Source organism: Diadema antillarum, unplaced genomic scaffold (assembly GCF_040938485.1).
Source record: "Diadema antillarum isolate AM-2024a unplaced genomic scaffold, OU_Dant_1.0 seq00000796_RagTag, whole genome shotgun sequence".
Lineage (NCBI taxonomy): Eukaryota > Metazoa > Echinodermata > Echinoidea > Diadematoida > Diadematidae > Diadema > Diadema antillarum.
The window spans coordinates 481,293-509,262 of record NW_027271681.1 but is presented as its reverse complement, the minus strand read 5'-3'; the positions used below and the strand labels follow the sequence as shown (position 1 = coordinate 509,262).

Sequence of the window (27,970 nt, the reverse complement as noted above, 5' to 3'; positions counted from 1 at the left end):
TTCAACATGGCGGGTCGCAGTGGCCATGTGGATGCTGTGAATGAACGTCGACTGAAGCCGTTGTATGGTACGTACGACAATTTCAGATATGATGTTGAGATGTTTCGTGTTGAGTCTGGCTTAGGAATGTAATTAATTGTTCATTTATGTGTTTCCTGAAAAGGTGTGCCCACAAGTTGACTTAATTGTGGCTCGAGGCAGTAGGCCTACATCCGTAATTACTATTTCTGATGGGGGAGAGTCCCCTGTGCTCGCTCGCTGCAAATGCACCGTGTGGTGTCTTGTGGTGAAAAGCACGCATATGAAGCAGCAGATTGGATGGCACAATAGAAACAGTGTTTGCATTTGACCGGAAACTCACTATGCAACTCTGCGGGCAGACATGCCTGAGCATATTTTGGGCCTGAATACTGTCTAAACAAACCCAAGCAAGCCAGATATCAACGGTGAACAATTTCGACAAACATTAAGCCAAAAAAGGATTCTACTTGTCAAAAAGGAATGGCGCTCGTGTACACAGTACTTTTTGCACCTCATTATTGTCGAATGATCTCCAAACATGCACAAACTCACTCATGTTATTCAGAGACTCCAACTCTCCCGTTTTCAACTGGAGATCTCCCGCCAAAAGCCCATTTTTGCAAAATCTCCCGTTCTCCCGCTTGAGATTTGATTTCTCCCGTCCTGGCTCTGTGTCTCCCGTTGGAAAGGATTTCTTACCTATTGCTATCGTATGTTGAAAAAAATAAGCCTTTACAGCACCAGAGAACATCTAGAACCCTGGGAACTTCGCACACATCAATTTGGAGTCTCCCGTTTGCTAAGGGTTTCGGGCGGGAGAATCTCCGGATCAGAAGGTGCTTGGTTGGGGTTGGAGTCTCTGGTTATTCAGTATTAACAGAGTGAGCTCAGTGAGTAACCCAACATAATTGTATCTGAGCCTCCAAAGTTGTTTGAAAAATCTTCAATCGCTTGAAATGCAGCTCAGTAAGTACGAATTCATTCAGCGTATGCAGTAAAAAGGGTCGATCGTTTGATTTGAATGTAGCGATTACAGCGGCTGTTCTGTGGTGTCTCTGCTGAAAAGCTAAAATTTGTTTTTCCCTTTTCCTCAAATGAGTCTTGCGGTGGCAGTTGTAGCTTCTATACAAAGCAGTTGAGGGCGAGTGTGTGCGCATGTGTGTGCAGCCCCCATCTTTCTCTTTCTTTTCTATCTTCTTTAATTTTCAGGTATTCCAAGCTTTGCCTTTCCTCCTTATAAATCATTTCTTTGTGGGTTTCCTCTTGTCTAACTTTCTTAATTTCCTATTCAATCACACTTTCTGCCTAATTGTTCTTTGTTTCCTTCACGAGTTATCTTTCCCTCCAGCTACCTTCCCTTTCTTACCGCTGATATCTTTCTCTTTAATTTGTTTCGCTTTGATGTATCCTTTTCTTTATTTCATTTACAACCTGTTATGTAGTAGCACAATTCTTTTTTTTCTTCATATTCATCCTTGCTTTCGTCCAGTTTTGATTCATGTTTCATTCTATTTAAATTGTAGGTAGTAGTTTTTTGTTTTCAATATTTTTTTTTGCTTTCTGCTTTTCTTTTCAAACAAATTCATCCCTCCCTTGCTTTCCTTTATAATGCAAGTTTCTCTTCTTTTTCCCCTCCTATTAACTTTTGTTTTTATTTCCCCTCAAGTGTATTTTCTATTTTGTAAACCTTATGTATTATTTTTTCCAGGTTTACTTTTTTACAAATTGTAGTATCTTTTCATGTTTCCTCCCCCTTTCCTATCCTTTTTCTTTATATTCTTTCACCTTTGTCTTATAACCACATTTTTCACACACACACGCACACCCACACACACACAAATGCACACACAACACAACAACAACCCCAAACCTCCATCAGTCGCTACCGCAATACTCGTAACAAGCTGAGGGAAAGACGGAAAAAAAAGATTTATCTCTTTAAAGATACCTTAGAAGAACTTGCTGTGATCGCTATGAGATCACTATATTCAGATCAATCGCAGCGCTTGCTGCTGTGCCGTGAACGTATTTTATATGCTGTACACTGCGCTGTCTGCTCCTGTGTTAACGCAATTATCGCAGAGCGAACTAGCTGCGATCGACTTATTCGGACAATTATGTAAAAGTATCAAAACAGCTAAAATTCATTTTCTACTGGACTTTGGGTCTCACACAGATGCAAATATTTGTGGCTGTTGGGTAATTAGAGCAAGTTTGTGCATGTTTGGAAATCAATTGACAAGGAGGTGTGAAAGTACACTAGCACCCAAGGAATTACCCTTTTTGGTAACTAGTGGTTGTCTAACTAACTAGAATCTAGACTAGATTCAGGTTTTAAGTTGGGTGATGACTGATGTGAAATGGCCCAGACGGGTCTATTATTAGAAATGGTCTAATTTAGTCTAGAGACTGTAACGCAAGCCGCCCATAATACGACCACACCGCTGTCCAAAATGTGACCGCATGCTACACTTTTAGGGCCTATATGCTTTTGCTCACATTTGAACTTTGGCGTGGGAGGTCCAACCTTGGTGCAGGTGCCGTGTGTGTTAGCTGTGTTTTGTATGGGGACTTTTAACTAGGTCTAATCACTGACATTTTATGATGACTGATTCATGAATTATTCATGTAAATAACATTCATTAGATTCTTAAGGCCGTTTCTTGTTTTGTAAGTTGTAGTTGATAGTCAAGGCAAAGTGAAGAACATGACATGATTTGTAATATTAATAACCTGATTGCAATTATGAATTACCTGTGCTGTGCAGTATCAAAATGAGGAGCTTGGACTTGAATTGAAGCCCGGGAGTCTTGTAAAAGCATACATATTAGACATTGTGCTGCAGTCTGCATTGTCAATGCATGTTGCCTAATGAGGATGCATTAGATGACTTAGAGTCATAGATCAAGTGTCGGTATCGTGTTTACTTTTCAGTTTTGATAAATGAGTCATAGACCGATCTTTGCTTTGAATTATATGTGCCAATAATGTTAAAATAATGAGTACTGGAAATAAATAAGTGCCGCACTCAGAGAGTTTCACCTTCTTCTCAGTGAGCATTTATACAAATCTTAAAGGTATTGTTTACCATTGGGAGCAGTGATTTAAAAATGTTTGCGTTTATCACATGTGATGCATGTCAGTTGTATCACAAAACATCCTGCCATATAAAAATTTTGCAATAAAGCCTAAAATATCAAGGAGATATTACTATTTTTCTCACTAAATCGTAACTGTAGATGGTTTATTCTAGAAGCTAGTATTGTTCACATTTTGTATATTTGACAATTTACTTATCATTGATTATATTGATTAACATGTGTACATTGGTTGTTTCTATTGCTAGCTAACATTTTAGAAGTATTTTGAAGCACCAAAGTTGGGTTTTTGTTTCATCTGCAAATGTTAAATAGTGCCTTTAATGTAAATCTTTACATGTAAAATATGTCTTCAACAGATAACCTTGACAATGGTAACTACAAGATAGCGCTGCAGGCAGCTGACAAGCTTCTCAAGAAGCACAAAGATCTCCACTGTGCAAAGGTACGTAGGAGGAACTTGGCATCTCTTTCCAGTGTGTATCTACTACAGATTGCATTTGTTGGTCAAGGAGCAGGTGATTCGCTTGGTTACAAAGACTGCATATCACCCGCCATGCATGCTTTTATCCTTGAATTATTACTGTGTAAGCTGTTGTTTTTCGTGAGAGTTTAATTTTTGCGATTTCATGAGTTACAGTTGGATTGCGAATTTAACAACACACGAAAATGCCTCGATCACCTTGGTGATAGTGCATTTACGTTCGCGTTGGAGTCAATTCGCAAAAAGAACATCTCGCGAAAATGTCTATGACCTCTTTATTCACGAAAATATCTGTACGCGAAAATAAAAGCGTATACTTCTAGAAGTTAATAATTAATGATAAAATAGTAGGGGTATTTCTAATGCTTCTTACCACTCTGTCAGAGGGCCCAAAGGGCACCAAAAGAAAAAAAAAATAGCTAGTGATCAAATATTTGAATACTTAAAATACTTTAAACTTGCCTTAAATGCTTACTGTGCCAATCAGTTGTTTGTGTTTTGTAATTTTCCTCAGTGAAATGTTCACTCTTTTGCCAAAATGAGTTGACATATATGTATTTATGATGTACAAGCTTGAATGAATCAGTGAAAACTGGAGGCATGACTTCACTTTAGAATAGATTAAACTCATGAGGTACAGTGGAATAGGTTTTAGACGGTTGCCAAAGTCACATCCCAAATACACCTGTGCGTCAAACCTGTTCTCCGAGATGGGTGCTCGAAAATTTTAGCAAAATGACAAAAATTAAACCTATTTTCCTAAATTGTGTGTGTTTTGCTGATGTGTGAGTCAGTTTTAACAGACACAGATGGTACAGGTACAAGCTTTAATGCAGGGCTCGACACTAATGGTGGCCTGGTGGCCCAGGGCCATCAAAAATGAAAGTTGGGCCACCAAATTTCAAAAAGGGCAAATTTGGTTGCCCGCCTCGGGCCACCATATATTTTCGAAAAGTACTTGTATGTCAATAAATTTGTAACTTTTTAGCAGTCAAATTTGTTTAAAGCATGGATGAAAAGGACTGAATGAGTGCCTGAGAGTAAGTGTTGCGAGTTTGTTGAGGTTTATTTATGAGTAGATATGTCCAACTTCCAAGTCTTACTATGATAAAACTTGAATATCTGACTCATCAAAAAAAACAGAACTTTTAATGTTTTTTATTGGATTTTTCTTTTGGGCCACCAAATTTTTCTCTGGGGCCACCACAAATTTGAAATTGAGGATTTTGGTGGCCCCATCAAAGTTAGTGTGGAGCCTTGTTTAATGTTAATGAATTTGGACACTTTAGAGTATTTATGCATCCCTTGGCAATCAGCCAGTTGGATTGCAGAGATTCTGAAACCTGCTTTTGGTAGATAATCATTATGAATAGTAATGTCGGATATGCCACCTTTAAAATATTTGCTGTATTTCGTACTGTGTTCTTTTAGCCAAAAGACTTCAGGTTTCATGGGAAATCTGTTTTCCCCAGTCCTAGTTTTGTACATGTCTAATGCAGGAAAGGTAAAAATACTTACAAAAATATACATTTTCTGAAATGCTGTCAACAAGGTAAGCATCCCTGTGATATTGTATCAGGGCAAATCCCCCCCTTCCTGACAATTACCCCTTGCCTACATACTGCTTAGTGATAAGATTAGAGTAAAGATTAGGGTTAGGGTTAGAGTTTGGATTAGGGTTAGGTTTAGGTTCAGGATTAGGATAAGGGTCTGGAGTAATTGTCCAGGGGGTAATTGCCCTAGACCCCCGTGATATATCAGTTATGCATTTGTGACCTTTTACTGACGGACAGGTTCTAAAGGCTCTGGCCCTGCTGCGCATTGGCCGAAGAAAAGAAAGCTTTGCCCTGACAGAGGAGGTCGTCGCTGTGAAACCAACAGACGAACCAACACTGTCAGCACTGTCAATATGCTTCAGGGAGATGCAGAAACGTAAGGAATTCTCCAATACTTTAGCCTAGCTATTGGCAAAAATTGAGAATGCATATTTTGTTTTGTGTTTCCTTCAGTGCTGAATTTCACTGCATTCTCTTAATGCATTTATAATCCTTTTTGGAATTTCTGTGAATTTTGTACTACCAAAGCTACATTAGATTGTACACATGGCCTGAGACCCGATATGATTAAAGGGATGGTACAGTCTTGGTTGAGGTGAGGATTTAGCTTTTAACTTTTTGCGTGATACTTAGAAACCACTTGGTGAAATGTTAAAGAGTATACAATTCTAAGAGGAATTGAAAGGTTATTTGATGAATATCAGTTAAGAAATGGCTGAGATATCCAAAAACAAAGTCAAACAGAGTGGTCCTAATAAAAGATGGGTCCCACCTTTTACGAGGATCGCTTTGTTTTGGATATCTCGGCCATTTCAAAACAAATTTTCATCAAATAAACTTTGAATTCCTCTTAGAATTACATGCTCTTTCATATTTCATAAGAGTTTCCTCATTATCTTACAGAAAAGTTGGAAACTTGAAGCAGCCCCACCTCAACCAAAACTATACCATCCCTTTTAATGGATCAGATTTCACATCTCTGTAATAAGATGTTACACCTAAGAGAACTTGTGTACATAGGATGCATTTGCATTTTGCAGCAGCAAATATTTCTAGTTTTATTATTTGAATTCAATTCCATTTTTTTTTTGGGGGGGGGGGAAGCTAAATAATAGCACAGCAAGACTGGAATAGGGTTTCCACTGTCTGGATGTATTTGACTTGTGTTTTGTAATTAACACCAGTGCTTTGAGGGACAGCAACTAGAGCATAACTGTTGGTGTAGCAATGAATAACTTACCTGGATATATCGGCATCCTCCTTACAAGTGAGCACTTTACCATCTGATTGCTAGGTGCCAGAATGTCGAGAGTTCACTGTGCAAAACCAAAAACCAAAACAAAAGCATCCCAACAACAAACAAGTAAACCAACCATTTATATCGAACGTATCATGTAGTGCTATGATATGAGATTTTTGGCATGTATAAAAATAAACCTCTTGGTTATAGTATTAATTGCCATTTTTTGTGCTTGAAGTTCTGTGTTTATAGGTATCGATTCTTAAATTGGCAATCAAGCTTTACTGCCATCATTGCGTGTATGAACGTAAAAAAACAAAAAAACAAACAGGTTTTGTTTGGCAGAGAAAAGAAACTACGTTTGTAGCTTGGTGCCCACTGTGTCTGTGGTCCTTTTTATTTCAGGATGTTAGGCCTGTACCCTAGTTTTTTTCCCAGTCTATGTTAGTGACCATTGTTTTACCATGAGTGTAGATAGGCTATTACTTATCTATGCTATTTTGTACTCAAATACTGTGTTCAAGTCTGTGCACCTAAAATGATTTGTTGTAAATATTTTGTTGTAGATATTTACCCTGTACATGCATTCCTAAATATATAAAGACAAGATGAAAATGCGTAGTGCTTACCAGCATGAATCTAGATGTATTCGAGCATGATATCTTGCTTCTTACCCATTTTATTGTTTGTTTGTTTGTTTTCAGCCGAACTTATTGTAGAGATATACTCAAGTGCCCTGAAAAGCCAGCCACAGAACGAGGAGTTTCACACACATCTCTTCATGGCTCTAGTCAGGATAGGCAATGCCAAACGTCAGCAACAAGTGAGCTTTTTTCTCCATATTTATATTATATTGGATGGCTGTGAATGGGATATCACGGAATATTGCACGAGTTAGGGCCAATATTGCACGCATCGAAGATGAGTGCAATATTGGCTCTAACGAGCGCTATATTCCCCGGCATTCCATGAATTCATGCCATCCAAAATACCGGTAATTATTATCATCTGCAATTATGTAGAGAAAGCATATACTGCACAAAAATACAGTAGGCCTACTTTTACTTGTCTTTGAAGTTGACTCGGCAGTCCCATCCCAGTGCTGAAAAGGGAAGCCCCTTAAACTGCGTATGAAGCAAGCAACTAGCAAGATAATTGCGCGCTTGTGAAATGTAACAAAACTTCGCGCACTAGTACATGTAGCAATTGTTTATTCCATGCCTTGCAATCGTTACGGCTGTAAGATTTTAAAGTAGTGAATGCCAACAATCAAACAGCGGTTAAATGCCTCTTTTACTAGCACACATTATCCTACAGTATCAGCTGAGCATTGTTCATCACATTTTCATCACTGCCGGTTCACACAAGTTTTCTGTAGATTATTGTTTCAGATGATTTAATGTGTTCAAGTTTCTATCTAGCTATGTTCAATCCCTGTTTGTTTATACAGGTTGCCATGGCATTATACAAAGTCTTCCCAAAGAACCCGTATTACTTCTGGGGCGTTATGAGTGTTGTCATGCAGGTGAGTTACGCAAAGGCATTGTTAGGTCATGATATGCTTAATGCAGAAGGCACTTTCTGTACAGGCTGAAATTCTAGTGTACAGATAATTTCGCATATTGCAACTTGTTGGACATTTTCCTGTGTTGGTGATTTCACAGTTGTGAGGGTCCAGTAATCGTTGATTCGATTCTGTTGCATCGATTTGCAAAGTTCACAAAAAATAAACCACCGCAAAAGTTTCAGCTCTTACAGTACAGTACTTGGTAGATATTTGATGTTTATCAGTCTGAAGAAACATTGAAAGCAAGTATTATTTCAAAACAGTGTTTATCCTATTGTTTATTTTTTATGTGCAATATAGTTTGGGTTTGTTTATTTTCTTCATCGTCATGATTCCTCTGGCTCCTGGTCTTGCACTGTGTTCTAGTGTGTGTTTCCAACACATTGATTTTTCAGTTTGCCTATGTCCTGCTGCAGGTTCAGTGAGAGATGATATCACAATTAGTTTACAAGAAATATACTGAACTTTTTTTGTCATCATTTCAAGAGGGCATATTTAACTTGAGAGATATTGCTTTAAAAAAAAGTGTTAGTTTTTCAGACCAGCAACAACTGAACAAAGTCTTTTCAAAATATGATTATGTGTAAACAGTTATGATTTTCACTAAAACTTGCGTGAAAGGCACAAACTATGGTTCAAGGTAGCATCTGTGACAACATCAAGGTTTAATGTGGAACAAAGCTGCATTTCAATACACTTCTTCCTCTATGAACTGTTCCTCCCGACTTTTATCCTCCAGGGTATAACCAGCCCAGACCAGAAGTTGTCCTCCACCATGTTTTTCCCGCTGTCCGAGAAGATGGTGGAGAAGATGGTGAAGGAAAGGAAGCTGGATGCGGAGGCCGAAGTCATCCTCTATCTCATGATCCTCAACTACCTCGCCAAACACGAAAAGGCTCTGGAAATCCTCGACAGTGATCTTGGAAGTAAGTCTTGTCCCCCGTCTTGTGAAGAGTTATGATTGGTTCAACTCAATTGTAAGTCCCCCAATCAATCATAGCTTTACAGTTGATTGTAAATCCCTCTTATAAAAACATTGCGATTGAAATCAACAGTAACTTTTGCCTTAATTGATTGCAAATCTGTCTGAAGTTGCGACTTATTCTTAATCAGTCACAACTTTAAAAAGAAATCAGCACCAGAATTGCTGTGTTAGCAGGTCATGATTGATTGCTTTCTTCATGAGACTGCATGCTCTTTGAGTATCTACTTTATGTCCTGTGGTAATGAGTTCTTTAGGTCTCTGGCCATGAGTGTGTAAATAGAGTGTTATTTTTTTTTGACTTATAGTCTTCATTAACCTCTGTGACATTTCTCTCTGTCTTTGTGTTCATGATTCTCTTCTCAGCTGCTAATCATACTTTGCCATGCCCTCAAAAGTCTTACTGTGCCTTCAGAAGTAATCCATTTTGCATCTCAGACCTTCTATCATTGTCATCTGTCCTTTTATCAGCCTTATTGTCAGCCTTTGTTGATTGTCAATGACAGTGTAACATCCATCCTTTTTGTTGTTTGCAGAATTAATGAACAGCGAGTTTCACGGGATTCCGTGCCGGAAAGCTGAACTCTACTCCAAGATGGAGAAGTGGGCGGAGGCCAACAGTGCCTACAGAAAATTGCTGCAGAATGAGTATGTGCATTAAATCCATTTGCTCCTCTATGAGATGAACACACTAGACAGACATAATGGCCCGAATTCATGAAGGTGGTTTAAACGTAGGCCATGGTACAAATTTAGACCATGGTCTAAAATAAGCGTTAAATAGGCGTACCAATACATGTGCGCAGCAATGCACGTTTTTTTACTGGATGCCTGTTAACGTACGCAATCTGTCAATCATATCTACGCAGAAGAAATATACATAAACCATGGTTTAAATTTAGACCACCTTCGTGAATTCGGGCCTTTACGTTGTATTTACTTCACACTAGACAGACATAATATATTATATTAATATTTACTTCACTACCATATCAAGGAGTACAGTTTTTAGTGCGGCATTAATATGTTTTGCTATATGGATTTGTTGCAAGGGATAAATTTATACAACTCAGGCCAATTTTTTTCTTCTTCATCTGGAATAGCAGGTCCAAGAAATGTGATACTAAACTTGCATTTGAATAATGTGTTGTTCTTACATTTTGAAACTAATGTCAGAAAATGCTCAAAATGAACCAAAGATAGTGTCTAAACATCCCAATAAGGGATGTTATCAGGGAATGCTGCCATTGTGTCTACATCGTGAATTAGTGCAAATGATCCTTCTGTGTGGTAATGTAGTCTTCATTGCGAAATACAAATCTCTGTGTCTGCGTCTAGTCTGGGTCATTCCACTCCAGCCAGTCAAGCAATGAAGTGTGTTAAATGCAAGATATGTAATAGTGGATTTGATTCAGTATTGCTGCATCATGTCAAAAAAAGAAGAAAAAAAATTTAAAAACCTGCATAATTGTCCATCTGCTACATTTAGGACAAGCTTGTTGAGTCCTGTATTAGTTTTGTATGTAATTCTCAAATAAGTGACTTCATGATGCTCTTGTAGACAGTGTTTGGTTGAATGCTTTTTTGTGAATTTCTTCCCCATTGCAGGCCAGATAATTGGTCTTTCTATGAACAGTACTACAAGTCAGCATTCAAACTCATAGACTCGGCGTGGACACCCCCAGAGAGTGAGGAGTAAGTGTCACCCAGAATATGTTTAACCTTTTCTGTGCCAGGTACTTAGGACAGTCTGTACTTTGCTATTGGGTCTCTTGTTTCAATCAGCACTCAAAACACACAAAAGGTTAAAGTAGAATAAAGTATCAATATTCATTTGGCAGTAACTAGTCAACATTTGGGGTTTTTTGTATGGTTTCATTGATCTACTAGAGGTTATAGGCAGTTATTATTTTCCAAATGTCAGTTAATTAAAGGGACTGTACAGTACTGGTTGAGGTGGGGATTCATGTTTTGAACATTCCTAAGTGAGATAATGAGAAACCTCTTATGAAATATGAAAGAGCATGTAATTTTAAGAAGGATTCAACGTTTATTTGATGAAAATTGGTTTTCAAATGGCTGAGATATCAAAAAAAGTGATAATAATAAAAAGCGACAGGCCACGCCTTTTATTAGGATCTCTTTGTTTCACCTTGTGTTTGGATATCTCAGCCATTTCAAAACCGATTTTCATCAAATAAACTTTTGATACCCCTTAGAATTGCATGCTCTTTGACATCTCATAGAATGGTTTTTGAATATCTCGCAAAACATTAAAAGTTAAATCCTTACCTCAACTAGAACTGTACTCACCCTTTAACACTTGGACAGAAGAGATTTAGGTTTAAGGTAATTGCTTGACATCATTACTGCTTTTAAAGCAAAGATACAGATACACTAACAACCCAGCTCCTCAAAACAGATTATTTAAATGTGGCACTTTCATATATTGTTCTATTATGTTTGCTGAAGTAATATGCTCTCTCAGTTTGGCCATGTTTCATGGCATTGTACTTGTAGTGTAATTTGTTGCTCATGAAGGAAATATGTAACATTTTGACAAAGAGACTTCTCTCTTCAGTCAAGCTATAGCAGTTACATTAATTGCATTCGAGTAGCATTATATACCCACTTTTTAGTCTGCTGTTATTCTCAAACGATGTCATTGTTATTTTTTTTCTTTGTGATCAGCATTTTATTTGTAGTGCAAAGACGAGCACAGTTTTCTTGTCAAACACTATAGATACCTCAATAACATGTCCTAAATGACCGCACGTTGTGACCAACCCTGACCAACAATCAAATCCTCTGCCGCCACGCCCACAGAGAAAAGTCCAAGCTCGGTCAGGTGGACCACACCTTGGACCTGGTGGTGAGCTTCGTCGAGGAGCGGGTGGAAGCGGAGACGGCCAAGACCAACACTGGCGGGGATGCCGGGGGCGGCCGGATGGTGAGGGGGCCCTTCCTGGCCCGCCTGGAGCTGCTGAAGCTACTTGTCGAAAGGGGGCGTGAAGAGGAGACGGCAACCAGGGAGAGAATAGGTACAAATCTTTTCAAGATTCCGCTATGAATCCATCAAACCAAAGTCTAAAATATCCCTTCATTTTCTTGTCCACTAAACCACTGTTCAAAATTAATAGGAGGGCTTAGATGTTGTGAAAGAGAATACAGTATTAACTCACATGGCCAGCTTCTCGCTTTCTGCGGATGATACAGGTTTTTTCTTATTAATTGATTGAGGTACATTTCCAAACATGGAAAATTTGTGAAGTTTTGTCTGCAAGTCAATTGGAAGCCTTGTGAAATGATGACATCGCCACTTCATAGTCGTGTGATTTCAACCAATGTCATGGTATCATGTAAGTGTATAGAACTTTAAAGTTCTTTAACCCATTCCATACTGAATTCTGAAATGCCCATAGACTTAATACGCAGGCCACCAGGTCCCGTACGGAAGAGGTTAGCTTTCATATTTTAGGTCAAATTTTGATGATACTTCCCCCATTCCATTTCGTTGCGTTCCATCTGTGAAGGTAAGTGCAGAGAGATTGTGGCATTACACTGTGAGTGATAAGCAAAGGATGAGATCAGATCAACAATGCCTGTCATCAGATCTTGGCAGCTAACAGCATAATGTTTTCTTTCATGTTGGGAACATCTCGTACCCTTGTGGAGGAGACTTTATTTGCTTACGGCATCTTGTCATATTGGTTGGATAAGTCGTGAGAACTGTAAGACATTATTATTATTGCCCAGCTTCCCATTAAGTCATCATACCTTCGTCTGTCTCCGTCTATGTAGGTACTGCACCGGACCTGGTCAGGCACTACCACTCGCTGTTTGGAGCCAAGTTCTGTTGCTATAGCGACCTGTGTCGCTACACCGACCTCCTCGCTGGGGAGGACGGTGCCATCTTCACCCAGAGCCTGGTGGATGCTAGGTCCCCCAATTCAGAGGAGGAGGGGTTGTCAATAGCAACATCGGTGAGTTCCCTCATCTTTGATTATCAAACACTGTGGTGGCAACATGTTATGTTAATTTGAAAACTTGTTGGAAAAAATAATGCCTGCTGTTTCTCCTCATATCAAAGTTTGTTGCTCTCCTCAAATTACCATCCTCTCAAATTACAATTCTGGTCTAATATTGAAGGCTGCTTTAATCTAGTTTCAGTCAGAGATTAGCCAGAGCATACAGTGTACACCAAATATTTTGCGAGGTTTTATTTTCGCGAATTTCACCAGTCAGGTTCTATTCGTGAATACAAAGATGCACGAAAATATTGACTCTGATCCTGATATGAATGTAACATGCACATATACTTTTTCCCATTCAGTACTGTACACCATGATCGCGAATTTAACCACTTGCGAAATCATCGGAAAGTTCCGATTTGCAAAAATTTAGACTCGCTAAACTTAATGGCATATGCAGTAAGCTTAGTCACTAATTCAGTGAGGGTAGACCCCCCCAAAAAAAAAAAAATGTTAAAAGACATTACAATGTACAAGACCTGCAGGTAAGGAATGACAAGGATTCTAAGCCTCACAGGCATTATTTTGAGAGATTAATGCTACAGTGGACTCCCATTATAACAACGTCCTCGGGATCGGCAGTTTTCTTTTGTTATATCAAAATTTCATTATGATTGAACAAATAAACAAAAAGAATACATAGTGTGGATAACATTGCGGCCTGAATTTTTATTTTGTTGTAACAGGAAGTTAGTTATAACCATGTTCATTGTAACGGGAGTGCACTGTACTCCACCAGCTGTGTTTGAAACCTCTTTCTTTTGTCTTTGCCTTCCAACAGATCAAGGGTCTGCAAAGACACCTGAATACCATCCAGCTCAGCAGGCGGCTTGGCATCCAGGCCGACCTGTCCGTCTCGGAAAAAGTCGACGTCGCCATGGAGATGGCAACCACCCATCGGCAGAGCCTGCGCCTCGCCGCCGGCAACATCAACGCTGACCACCAGTACGCTGACGACTACCTCTTGCTGGCAGTGCATATTCTCCTAGATGTATGGGAGGAATCAGGTTGGTTGATCAGGTGTTCTTTGTAAAGCCAACAACTCTGCATCATTAGCATCTTTCTTTCAGTTACAGTATGGTCTTCTTTATCCAGGGTGGCCTCATCAGTGTTGCCACTGCTCTACCAGAGGGGCCTGCTATTATTATTACCCTGGCATTGCCAGGTACCCATTTTACACCTTTGTCAGGAGGAACATAGTGGGCAAAAAACATCTTGATGCAGCACTTCATAGGATTTGAATTTGGGACTTCCGATCGATAGTCAAGAGCCCTATCCACCATGCTATAGTTCCCCGTTCTTTATCTATGTGGACGGAATTAAAGGGTGTCATAATTATACTTTATGAGGGTATCGCTCTTTAGTATTTGATGCATACATTGTAGCAAATTTTTGTGAATTTGCTGCTTCCTTTAATTTAAGTTCAGTGGCTTAACCGTTGAAGAAGGAAACTCTTCATTTCAGCTCAAGTTTGAAGCTGCAGCTTTATCTTGTGATTTAAAGACTCATCCCGTATTATGGGAGTAGGTAGATAGTGATCAAGCACATCAAATTTACTCTCATCTCCACATTCACAGTGCATGTAACAGCTGTATGGCACAGTTTTTTTTTTTCCATGTACTGTATAAGTTGTTTTTTTCGCGAATTTCACGAATCACTGTGGACCACAAATTTAACAACACACAAAAATGTCGCCATACGCTAGGAAACTAATGCACATATGATAGCCTCGGTGTCAAATTGCAAAAACAACATCTCGCAAAAATTTCTGCGACCTCATTCGCAAAAATATCTGCACGCGAAAATAACAGCTTATATAGTACATGCCTCTAGTGAATGGATGTGTGATTTTGATTTGGAGACTCGAAGTGAAAAAAGTTATCTTTTATTTTACCCTTCTCTCCAGAGAATGATAAGCACTTGTGGAAAGCCATCCTTCTGCTTGAGATGGGAATCAAGAACAGCCAACACAACAGCCAGATGAAGCTCTTGCTCATGAGGTTATACTGTCTTGCAGGTAAGCGTAAGCGGGAAGGGTCAAGAGTCAAAGGTTAACAGGTTGAGATGAGTTGATATGGATGTCCAAATTGTATGCATATATGCAATACAAGTGGAACTGTAATACAAGTATTCAAAACTGTTTTATCATGGCAGTGATTTGAGGTGTAGCTTGCTCAACACACAATTGTTTTGCCAGTGATATGTGTAAGATGGTCTGGTATACTGAAATCATACTATAAGACTAAAGAGGTTCTCCTTTGTGTTTGTATTTGTGTTTTTGTTATACCCCCGCCAAACGAAGTTTGAAGGGGGTATATAGGAATCAGCGGACGGTCGGGCGGTCGGTCGGGCGGTCGGGCGGTCGGGTGGTCGGGCGGTCGGTCCGTTGCAAATCTTGCGTCGCGAACTACTTCCTCAGTTTTCAACCGATTCCCATAAAACTTGGCACAGATGTGTGCCTTGGGTTGTAGATGTTCAAGACGTATTTTTTGACAGTACCCAAAAGTACGTTGCCATGGTAACGGCATATTATGGGCAAAAATGGGTACAAATCTTGCGTCGCGAACTCCTCCCACAGTTTTTGATCAATTTTTATGAAATTAGGTACAGATTTTCATCTGAATATGTTAATGTGCAAGACACATATTTCCGCAGTGGCAAAAAGTGCGTTGCCATAGTAACGGCATGTTATTGGTAAAATATAGGGCAAAATGCTTCATGGCAAAACTGCTTCATCAGTGTTCTTCCAATTCTCATGGAATTCATATTGAATGTTTGTCTTAGGATATAGGTCAGCATGACACATTTCTTGACAGTGACAAAAAGTATGTTGCCATGGTAACAGCTCACATATTATGAGCCAAAATGATGGAAAATTTTGTGTTGCAAACTACTTCCTCAGTTTTTGCCCAATTTCCATGAAACTTGGTACAGATGTGTGCCTTTGGTTGTAGATGTGCAAGACGCTTTTTTTGACAGTACCCGAAAGTATGTTGCCATGGTAACGGCATATTAATGGCAGAAGATCAAGGAAAGATCTTGCGGATTTAACTACTTCCTCAGTTTTTTGACCAAAGCTTATGAAATGTGGCACACACCTTGATCTTGGTGGGAAGATGTGGAGACATATTTTTCGGACGTGTCGGAAGCTGCGTTGCCATGGTAACGGCATATAAATGGCAGAAGATCAAGGAAAGATCTTGCGGATTGAACTACTTCCTCTGTATTCGACTGAAGCTCATGAAATGTGGCACACACATTGGTCTTGGTGGGAAGATGTGCAAAACATATTTTTTTGACGTGTCGGAAGCTGCGTTGCCATGGTAACGGCATATTAATGGCGGAAGATCAAGGAAAGATCTTGTGGATTGAACTACTTCCTCAGTTTTTGACAAAAGCTTATGAAATGTGGCACACACAATAGTCTTGGTGGGAAGATGTGCAAGACATATTTTTCGGACGTGTCGGAAGCTGCGTTGCCATGGTAACGGCATTTAAATGGCAGAAGATCAAGGAAAGATCATTCCTTGGGTAAGACTGTCGTCACGGGGCGGGGGTATTAATCACCTTCAGTGATATTTCTAGTTTCTTTTTTCCTGTGTTTGTCTTTGCAGGTGCATTTGGTCCTGTGCCAGACCTCTTCACTAGTCTAGACATCAAACACATACAGCAAGACACACTAGGGTAAGAATACCAGCATGTTCACTCATAGGAGAATACTCACTGGAGACATCCTGGGAATTTCAATACAGTACTCTCCGCGCAATCGGGTATCGCTTAAACGGGTACTCCGTTTAATTGGGTAGTAATGTCAAAATCAGTTCCAGTGCACATTAAATTTACTTGATAATCGGGTTGCCTCTCCGCATAAATAGGTGAATAATTTCCTTCTAATATAATTTCTTCCAACATTTTATCGCAGATGTATTCCACGGCTAATCGCATTCTCTGCTTAATTTGCAAAGAAGACCAATAATTTGGGGAGTGATTAAACATGAGTTTTCTGAAGACATTGTCCGTAAAAAAGAGTGTAAATTATTGCTCGTGACTGATCAAGTGTAAGGTATGTATAATGTGCCGTGCAAGCATGCGTGTTAAGCATGCAGTGTAGGTGTTTGGTGCAGTGTACAATGCACGTATACTATACACACATTGTATGTGTCAACTGTGAATGAGACGTGTTCTTCTGTTAATCGGGTACTCCGCTTAATCGGGTAAGAAATGCTCTGCCCGAGCCTACCCGATTATGCGGAGAGTACTGTAGTTCATTTCAATTTTAAAAGTCCAAATCCTTTGGATGTGGAACTTGGAAACAGTACAGCATTATCAGTAATAATCATTTTCAAAATACATTCAGTCTTACAGTTGCAGCAGTTTTCACATGAACAGTTAGGGGTCTATTTGAATGACGTTCACTACTCTTGTACTTAATTGGAGGGTGTGAGATGAAGCAATGTTGAAATGCATTCTGAGTAAAGGTCACATGTTCATATGATCTAATACCAAATTGCTGAAAAGAGAGAAAAATAGCATGTAATGAGCCATGTAGAATTATATGTATATGGTGCTGTGCAGTACAGCAGTGTGGATAATCCCAATTTCATTTGTTTGTGTCTGAATACACTGATATTGTTTTAAGTTATTGAAGGGACCCTCGAGGTGAAGGGAGATTTATTTAATGTTTGTGTATGCTTTAAAACATATGCCAATGAAATATGTAAAGTATGACTGATTTCTGTGAAGATAATACCAAGGAATATTTGATGGTGTTTGCAGAATTTATCAAGTTTGTAAATTTTGATATGACATAAAGTGTAGGTATCTAGATCAGACATACAGAAAAATTGATAGGTAGATAAAATTCCGAGACAGCTAGATATACAGGTACATAGGTTGATGGATACGTAGATATAAGAATTATGTGTAAAGAAATAATGTACGTACAGGTGATATGTAATTACATGCTGTAGGTTTTGCCCTAGGAATGACTGTTCCATTATTTTAAGATGTTTAACTAGCCACTGACTTCCTGGAGACACAAAACATCTTCAGCTAAGAATCATGTAATCTCTCCTTGCAGGTACAATGCAGCAAGGTTCGTGAAGTCACTGGGTCACTTCTCGTCAGCCAATGCGCTGTACAATTCAACGCTGCGGTTTTTCACCTCAAATCACAAAGACGTAAGTCTATGCTCTTGGCTCTGCCCCCAGACTGATGTTACTAATGTCTCCCTAGCTCAAAGCTGACTTAAAGCTCTGCCAAGTACTGATGTGTGTGTGCTCTACATGGTTTTAACTGAGGGTATGAGGGATTACATTCATCCAGTCAGAAAAATTTACTGAATGTCCAGGTGTCCCGTTTAGAATGAATGTACTTACATGAATGGGTGAAAAAATTGTCATTAGGTGTTTCCTGTTGGAGAATGGAACTGAATATCATTTTCCATGTGACCTTTTGACATATTGAGACATTAGGATATGCTTCCCGATAACAGAATGATGTACAAACAGACATTGTATGCCAAAGTCATTGTAAATCTAAGTCTGCTTTAGAGTGATGGAATGTTCACTTGCCATAAAATTGACTGTCGAGTATAGAAAAAGCACTATTTCTAAATTGTAACCAACAGAAATAATCATTTTCTTTTGTTGACGGAATAAGTATTTTCAGTCTAGAATCTCTATCTTAATTCTTGTTTTTCATGTCAAATAACAGAAAGCATATAAAAATATGTGTGTTTTGCTTGTGTAACAATGGTCTGCCTTTGTGAAATCTGCCCCTTCCGTCTCTTTATTGCTCTTGTTTCTTCGTCTTTTGTCTCCACACCAGACAACAGAGCACATCATAGCAGCGTACAAGTTTGGTTCCTTTCACAAGATCCCAGAGTTCCTGGCCTTCAGAAAGAGAGTCCAGCACTCGCTTCACTTCGCCCAGACGACGGTGGAGAAGATGCTCCTCGACATCATGCTGGAATCAGAAAGGTGAGACGGGAGATGGGGACAGAACGGAGGATGGTGCTTTGGGTAGAATGGCAAGATGGTGGTGCATGGAGTCCAGGGTGACATCGACGATGGAAAGGATTAGGTGGTAGAAGGATAGATGGTGGGGGGGGGGGGGGAATGTTGCGAATGGTAAAAAGGTGAGGTGGTAGAGAAAAGAGTCCAGGGCACTATAGATCATAGAAGGGATTAGGTGGTAGAAAGATAGATGAGGGGATATTGTGAATGGTGGAAAGATGAGATGGGTCAATGGCTAGACTGAAGGATGCCACAAATGGTCCTCGACATCATGCTGGAATCAGAAAGGTGAGGTGGGACGCGGGCAGAGCAGAGGAAGTCACTAGGGATAGGAAGGCAAGGTGATAGTGCATGGAGTCCAGGGTGCCATCAGTGATAGAAGGGATTAGGTGGGAGAAAGATAGATGATGGGGTATATCTTTTTTTATAGCTTGGATTGGAACCAGATGTGTGAATAAACAGTTGGGCCAGGTGAGGTGGTTAAGAACCAGTTTCCATAATGATGAATGGCTATGACATCACACTTTGGTACTCTATTGTGTATGGTGGTAAAGTTAGGTTGGTAGATGGGTAGAATGGATGGTGACACAGATGGTGGAACGGCCGAGATGGAAGAATGGAGGACATCCTGAATGATAGGAAGTTGAGCTTCCAGATGGATCAGATGGTGGATGCAACAAATGGATAAATGGTGGTAGATATAAGAGTGGAGGATTTCACAGGTGGTAGGAAGATTAGATGGTGGAAAACATGAGGGGAATATCACAAAATGTAGAAAATCAAGGTGGGAAATGCCAAAATGGTGATTGGGTTGGGTGGAGAATGTTGCAAGAGATAGATGGGTAAGCCCAAGGTAAAACCATAGGAGGTGATTGACGATGTAGATGATTATCATTTTGTGACAAAGACAATGCTGATGCTTACTACATTATTCCTGCGGATGGGTCTGATGATAGCAGCAGTAAGATAATAATGATGATGATGCATTGTGATAGTGATGATGATATGATGAGAAGGAAATTAATGGTGACTTTGAAGTAAACAATAAAGGGAGATCACTGTTCAGATGGCGACTGCTCTTGAGTCTAAATCATGGAGAGGGCATCAGTGTGGGAGTTAGTACGACTTTGGCAGAGCTTCAAAATATGGTTGAAATAAGTTATATTGTCTGCTGTGATTGTTGTTTTGTCAAAGCTTAGGTGTGTTAGTCTAAGTTGGCTAAAAATACCCTCAAGATGCAGTGTCGAAATTGCTGAGATTATCATACTATTTTCTTATCATTTGGTGTATTTCGTGCCATAAACTGTGTATTAAGTTTAATTGATACATCTTTTTTCGTCTCTCTTCTCTCACAGTGGCAATAAGACATTTGAGTTTGTAGTGCAAGATATGGAAATCATCCCAGCAAACGGTAAGAAACTGAGGTGCATCAATCATAAAAGTTACAAAATATCAGCAAAATTGTGTTTCTTCTTGACAGGGCAGTTCACCTGAAGGAGACAGTTGTGTTTAATTTAAAGCATTTGGATGTCACTGAAACCTTTGGCATATTTGGACAAACCTATGAAAGTCATGACATCTGGAGTATTGGCAAATCACTAGAACATGCCATTGGCAATACAGTGATGTTGGTCATGTGACCATAATTCATGTGCCGTCCCTACCTAGCTCTGAAATCCAAAAACATAATCACATGAATTGTATGATTAATTCAACATTATATATCAGGGAGATCCTGATAGTATTCATCTGTCGTACATAGCTCCTAATTTTCAGAAAATGTTGATTGTTGCCTTTGAAAGAAAGTTACACATGTTGAGATAATATGTATAAAAATGAAGACCTAAATGTCTTTCAATCAATGCTTTGAGTTCATTTGTACTTCGGTATGTAGTTGGTTCATCTTCTATAATTTCAGACAGTCCTCTTGGTGGGAAAATCCATTCAATCCCATCAGATCTGTAAATGACATATGGGATGTGAATTGAGACAGATAATGGAGATAAGATGATATCTCTCTCTCTCTCTCTTTCTTCCTTTTTTGTCTTTTTGCAGATGACACAGAGTGGGATTTGCTAAGAGACAACAGGGATCTCCACTGCTTTGTCTCGTGGGCACCTAAGGAGCGGTAAGTCTCGTCGGAGAGCTTTTAACAAGCATGAATATAACAAACTCCCCGGAAACTGTGACATTCTTTTTTTCTTAAACATTCAAATGGTAAAATTACAAACTGTAGATGGTAAGATATATGTGTATATAAATTTTCGTGCACATATATTTTTTTATCAGGATTTTATTACAATGATCAAATTCGATTGGCACCAGATGTCATTGTGATAAGGTTTACTTTTCCTTTCAAGTGTATGTCAGGCCTCTCCTTACATGGAAAATAGTTTTCAGATATTATCAAAAGTAAGTAAGTATAACAACCACATTACTGGAAGATGGAGTTGGAAATAGGCTACACCCTTCCCCTACTCCAATGCCCTTCTCTCTTGCCAATGCCCACAGGACCAGCTTCCTCTTGTATGACTTTAAAGGGGAATTTATCCCCAAATAGATATGTGGATTCACTGAATGCAGGAATGTTAGAAGTACAAATCATTGAAGTTTGAGGAATTCGGACAAGTTGGTCAAAAGTTGTACGTTTTTACAGTTGTATTTAAATTGTGTGTGCCATCATCACTGGTTGAAAAGACTACAGCAATTTCTGATGACACATCAAAACAGTTGTATAAAGAAATATGAAGAGAAGTCAACATATTCAAATCATTTTGCAATAATACTGACAGAGCTCTTGACTTACCTCCTTCAGAAGACAGGGAGAATAATTTTACCCTAAACATATGTCAATAACAAGTTGAAGGAAATGTATACTTTTGATTAAAAATGAAAATGAAAAATTAAGGAAAGAAAATTAAAATATTTCACTGAAATTTTGTCCTGCAAATGGTAGACAACTCAGTGAGGAGGACGCCGCCATCTCATCGGAGCAAGAAAAGCGGTGGTTGAGGCTACGCAGCCTGTTGCTAAGGGCCCTCTCGGCCGCCGCCCACCTCTCGCCGCAGCACCTCCCCAGTCTGACGCACGCGGAGAACGCGAACGCGTCGACGGCAACCGTAACCGAGAGCAACAATGGGGAGGCCATGGACAGGGGTGAGGTGCTGAGGAGGCTGATCGAGGAACTCGGCAGCCATGCGGCACTACTCAGGGAGGATCCAAACCTACACAAACGGGTATAGCAATAATAATCAGAGAAGCACTCTGAGAGCGCAGACCTCCGCCAAGCATGCAGCTCATTTCCACCACTGATCTTGTTCTTCCATAGAGATATCAGTGATTTCCACCCATACGTATACTTATAGCATTGTGTGCTGAAAGTCGCCCGATTTCCCAATATAGAAACCTTTTGTTACGTCATAAATTTCCAGTTAAGCGGCACGCCTCACCTTGGCAGAAACTACAGCACGCACTTTAGCGCGTGCATGCAAAATCTCAAATACGCGCAGCCTGAACTCCCAAGTTCGTTGACCCTACCTGCCAAAATATCAAAAATCCTTCATAAATTCCCAAAAAATTCTCAAATCACTACCAAAATTTAATCATCTGTTACTTGTATCATTCTAAACCTTTCTTGCAAGTTTCGTCCAAATCCGTTTTCTACTTTTTGAGTTATTTTGCACAAGGACAAACAAACAAACCAACGGTAATGAAAACATAACCTCCTCCCTTTGCGGAGGTAATAATTGTTTCTTTTAGGTAGCACCATTTCCTGCCACTCTGTGATGCTTGAAGCAGCCTGTGATATGTAAAATATAGTCAAACCTTCCTTAGTGGCCACCTGCAGTGTACAGCCTCTTAAAAATTTCCCATGAGAGAGATAAGCCATGTTAAAGTAAGTGTAGGTTTAGACCCTGTCTATAATTGCCACTTTTTTGTGTGTCTTCAGTGGGTGCCTGGTATAGACAGGTTTGACTGTTTAACTACAGGGTAACCTCCTTGTAATGAGGACCTAGATACCAAAACAATTTCCTTGTTATATTAGGTTTCTCATATAGATATAAAGAGTTTGGACCTGAAGCCTTGCATTTCAGATATGTGTGAGTTATATAATGCTAATACTTCAACAGCTAAATAAAAAGAATTCAACTAATATGCTGTGTGTAGTTTTTAAGTGGTTAAGTCATCACTACTACATATCAAAATTGTGTCAAATACACATTTTCAAACTTAGATTTACTAGGGCTTATCCAAGCTTGATGTATTATGGCCAGTCATGAGAATAGCACTTTCGTTTTTTTACCCACTTTCATCCAACCACATAGGTTGCTTGCACAATCCCACAAGTGCCCAGATCTCACGACTTGAGCAGTTTATCGATTTGGTCAATTTGCACTTTTTGACAGACATAGCAGCCTTTGATTAATTCAATTGGCCTTTGATTAATTGAAAGGTGATTGATAGTTATCTTATTTTGATCCCTCCTCTTGCAGTATCCACTACAAGGACCACCTCAGACAGCGACAGATGAATACTTGGCAGGGAACCACGACTCTCTCCTGCTAGCTGGCCTCAGATTGGTTCTCAACGTATACGACTTCTCAAGCCTCAGTTCAGGTGAGTGATTTCCTCCCAGAAGAGGAAGGATCACCCAGTCTCAACAGGACAAATGAATGATGCTTTGATGTGACGTTTCCACACTCCTTGTTTCATTTAGTCTTTGTTTGTTTGTTTTTTCACTTTTCTCAGCTCAAGAATAGTTTTTGGGAAATGCCAGGGAAAAATACAATTTATTATTATTTTTTTTTAGAAAGAAAGATATCAAATGGCGCATATACTGATACTATTTCTAGTCGTGGCAACTGCTTTGGATTGGTAATGTGATGGTCTTGTCATGATGAATATTTTTAAAGGCTGAAATTATGATTGTGGTTATCAGCAATTCCGTATGTTGGTACCGACATGCTGGATAGTTGTTTTTACAGAACACACAGTGCAGAAAGATGTAATGTTTGTTGTACATTTGTGTTCACTTTGTTGATGTATACATGTCAGAGAGTATTCTTCATATATGTATTTTTTCCTCTTTCTCTTTTACCAAAAGTCGAGTGAGACTTAAATCCAGCTTAATAATGTGTGTTCTCACATAACCCATAAGATAAAATATATATATATATAAATATATATATACATGCATCTCAACCATTCTTGCATTTTGAGATTATTTTGAAGTTTACTTCTCTTAATTGGTTTTCCAAATGATTCCCTGTCAGAGGATGCAAGCTATGAAAAGATGCAGACCACGATATCTGATTTGTCGCAGGAGTTACTGACAACACTCAGGGGTAAGTAAAAAAACGAACAAAAAAAAAAAAAAAAATCCAAAACAAACCTCAATGTTATGTAAATGATTGTGAAACGTTTTAGAGATGATGACTGGAGGGGAGGGGACATACACAATGTGTCCTCCAAATGATTAAATTGAGGAACTTAACGGCCTCCTCAGACATTGTGCATATTCCTGACAACAAATGCCATCAGTTGGTTCACTAAGTTGTCTTGTTAGAGTACATTGAAAAAGAAACACTTCACCTTCAGTGTCTTCAATGCAGTCACCATCAGTGCATCCTCACCAAGCCAAAAGCACATACAGTACAATGTTGTTCCCTGTACGCAGATTTTTCTGTATATTTCTACTGTTAAGCTACTGTTTTATGCTTGTATTTTGATGTCGTGTTGTGATGGGTTTGGGGTGTTTTTTATTGGGGGGGGGGGGGGGTTGAGGATTGAAGCTGCCTTATTTGTGCCAGTCATTGTCAACTTTCTGATGTGTTCAACTCTCCTGCCACCTGTTTTGAGAGCATTTCAAGAAGAAAGGATGGGAAAAAACAAGAACAAAGTGACTGCCTCAGCTAAACGTCATGTATAGTGTTATTCTTATCTGAGTGAAGGTTGGGAATCATAAATGTATTGTCATCATCCCCACAGACTCCCTTAGGAGAAGCAGGAGAAGTATCGTCATAGAGAAGGATGAAGAGAAGACCCTAGACAGGAGGATGCTATCAGAGGTGGAACAACTTGTGGAGGTAGGTTTACTCCGAACCTTCCCTGCGATGTTTAACCCCAGTGGCACATACACCTAGGAATACATTGTCATCACATACAGCATACGTGTTATGATCAGGGTAATGGTATGTAGTGTTAACACATATTACAGAATAATTACAGAATAGTAACAATTAGGAAGAATGCTCACATGTTTGCAAATATGATATTGATAGTGATAATGATAATGATGTGGGTGACACTGATACTGTACTATCATTGTTGTGATCATTGTTGTCTTTGTTATTATCAGAAAAATAATATTTTGACATGTTAGAAGTTAGGCACATCGAGGATTATGTTGTCATGCAGAAAATGAAATATTTTGTTGTGTGTATATTATAAAAAATTTTGCACTTGCAAAACTTGAATGGAAATAACAAAAATATAATAGAATGCAGATACTTGAAGAGATATTCAATCTGTACCAAAGTTACTCCAGTCGACAAATTTACAGACAAGCAAAGTTTGAAATTGTCTATTCAAGCATTAGATAGAAATGAAGCAAAAGTCTGCCCCAGTTTACTCTAATCTCACCATCCCTCTCTCCTACCACAGACCTCCATCTTTCTGATCCTGCTGACTGGTGTGTGCTACAAGACGCTGCGGAAACTCAAACAGGCGGCCCAGAAGAGAGGCAGGAAGAAGAAGGGAGGTCCCCAGAAGCCGCTGGTAAGATCCCATACACCCTCTCCATTTTCCCACCCCTCCGCAAAACAAATAAACAAACAAACAAACAAACAAACAAACAAACAAACAAACAAACGCCACAGACAGACAATAAAACAAATGTACAAAGAAAAGAATGGTAGAATAGATGAAAGTTTGAAAATGGCTGTGAAAGGAAAGCAGACTTTGACGGACATCAGGACTTTCTGGAAAATGTACTTCAAAATGCAGTTAACCTTGCTTAAGTCATCCTTGCTTAAGTTGAATAATCACCTAAGTTAAAGGTCTTTTCAAGTCCTCTTCTCTTTATATTCTGTTGATTTTAATCCCTCATAAGTTAAAGTTTCTCAAAGTCGAAGCCATGTCTTCACTCCAAATAGATTCGACTTAGGCAAGGTTGACTGCAGATTCTTTACTGTCTTCACTGGATTTTTTTTTCTACGTGCTATTGAAGGATGACATCTTTCATAAGTTACAACACTAACCTTAAGGCAAGTTCTTAGCTTTTCTTCAGAAAAAAGAAAAAGGACACGATTGTAAGAAACAAAAGGGCTTGCTGGAGAACCCGTCCAGATGAAATTGTCACAATTTAGATTTTAAATCAATATTCATTGTAAATTTATATCCATTGTGTGAAATATTTCAATATGTCAGAAACCCATCTCGGTATGTCTGAAAATATCTTCACACAAAAATTTTTTATAGGACATTAGTGGGGCTTGCAAGAGGGTATATGCTTCAGAAATCCTTCGGATTATCATTGCAACTCTCTTATTTTACACATCTTACTGTACTCTCTGCTGCAGCCTGAAATCTTTGAGAAGTTCAAGTCGTACCTGGAGGAGCTCCACCAACTCATGGACGGCCTCCACATGGCTGTCATGGATACGGACATCGTCTTCCTCTTCCTCAAGCTGGAGAAGATGCAACTCACCGACAGCGACCATGAGTTTGTGAGTGCCTGTCACATGATGCTTTACTGTAGAACCAGAAATTTTTGCGCGCCTGAAACTATCATGAATTTCGCGAGGAGCCAGGTTTCATGAAAGTTAAAATGCATGTTAAAATTTTTGTCTTAACACAATGCATTGAATGCCAGTTGCTAATTCGCGAAAGTTTCATGCCACAAAAAAGGCCATTGGCTCCAATTCGCGAAAGTTTCATGGCACCATTGTTTACGGTTTTACAGTATTTGTTGATGATTGCTGTAAAAGTGGACATTTTCGCATGAGTGATTTTTATGCCTCCGCCCGAAGGGGGCCAGAGGCATTATGTTTTCGGGTTGTCTGTCCTTACGTCCGTCCCCATTCGTTTACGTGATAACTTGAGTAATATTAAGAGGAATTTTACCAAACTTGGTCCAAGTATAAAGTATGATAGGGCAATTACTTCATCAGATTTTGGGTGAAATCGGCCAGAGGCCAAAGGTCAAAGGTCAAGGTCAAATCATGAAATTTATCTGTTTACGCGATAACTCAAGACTGGATCAAGCAAATTTCACCAAACTTGGTCGAAGGATGACATATGATGGGGCAATTACTTGATTTAGTTTTTGAGTGAAATTTTCTTTAACCCACTGTGTGCCACATTAATTACTTGTCCATGGGTATGTGTCTGAAATTTGTGCTCCTTTGACTCGTTAGTGTAGACAGGGTTAATACACACTTCTCCCCTCTCTTCTTTCTTCTCTTGTTGAATCTTTGCAGTATACTGAGGAAGAGGAGCGAGTGGTGTGGTCCAAAGTGGAGGAGAGTTACCAGGAGTCATCAAAGGAGATGTCCGAAGCCCTGAAGGGCAAGATAGAATACCTCGCCTCGCTGAAATTATGATGAACGACTGCAGCTTGAAGGAGAAGGAACTGATTGGACTCCCGTCTCCACGGTGACACTGGACCATCAAGATGAATCCTCCGGAGTTTGTGGCATCTCGCAGGATTTGAAGGCATCGATGGCGACGAGACTCGGAGGGAGAATGTGTTGACCACAAAGCTAGACTGAAAATGCGATAAGCAGATATTTTGATAGTGCAACCGATTGCAGAGACTGGTTGAAAATGTGCATGCGACATGTGATTCTATTGGAGAAAGAAAACAAGCAATCAATGCAAGAAGAAAAACACAGCTTAGCTGAAAAGTTTAGCGTATGATGCAGATGAGTTGAGAGATGTATGGAAGTGTGTAATTTCAGTATGAGACTGTTGG

At 39.4% G+C, this 27,970-nt stretch overlaps 1 protein-coding gene across 1 annotated transcript; it reads left to right on the top strand.

Annotated features, from left to right (window-relative positions):
- Nucleotides 1–6: 6 nt before the first annotated feature.
- Nucleotides 7–27,855, top strand: LOC139739344 (N-alpha-acetyltransferase 25, NatB auxiliary subunit-like). The gene is made up of 24 exons (XM_071649959.1): nt 7–67; nt 3,479–3,564; nt 5,397–5,535; nt 7,104–7,222; nt 7,850–7,924; nt 8,706–8,892; nt 9,485–9,596; nt 10,557–10,643; nt 11,775–11,989; nt 12,750–12,931; nt 13,761–13,986; nt 14,886–14,996; nt 16,594–16,663; nt 18,060–18,159; nt 18,809–18,960; nt 20,352–20,407; nt 21,052–21,124; nt 21,953–22,232; nt 23,490–23,613; nt 24,270–24,341; nt 24,985–25,082; nt 25,660–25,773; nt 26,577–26,723; nt 27,477–27,855. The coding sequence occupies exons 1-24, from the start codon at nt 7–9 to the stop codon at nt 27,597–27,599; spliced, it is 3,009 nt and encodes a 1,002-aa protein (XP_071506060.1). The 3' UTR covers nt 27,600–27,855.
- Nucleotides 27,856–27,970: the final 115 nt, after the last annotated feature.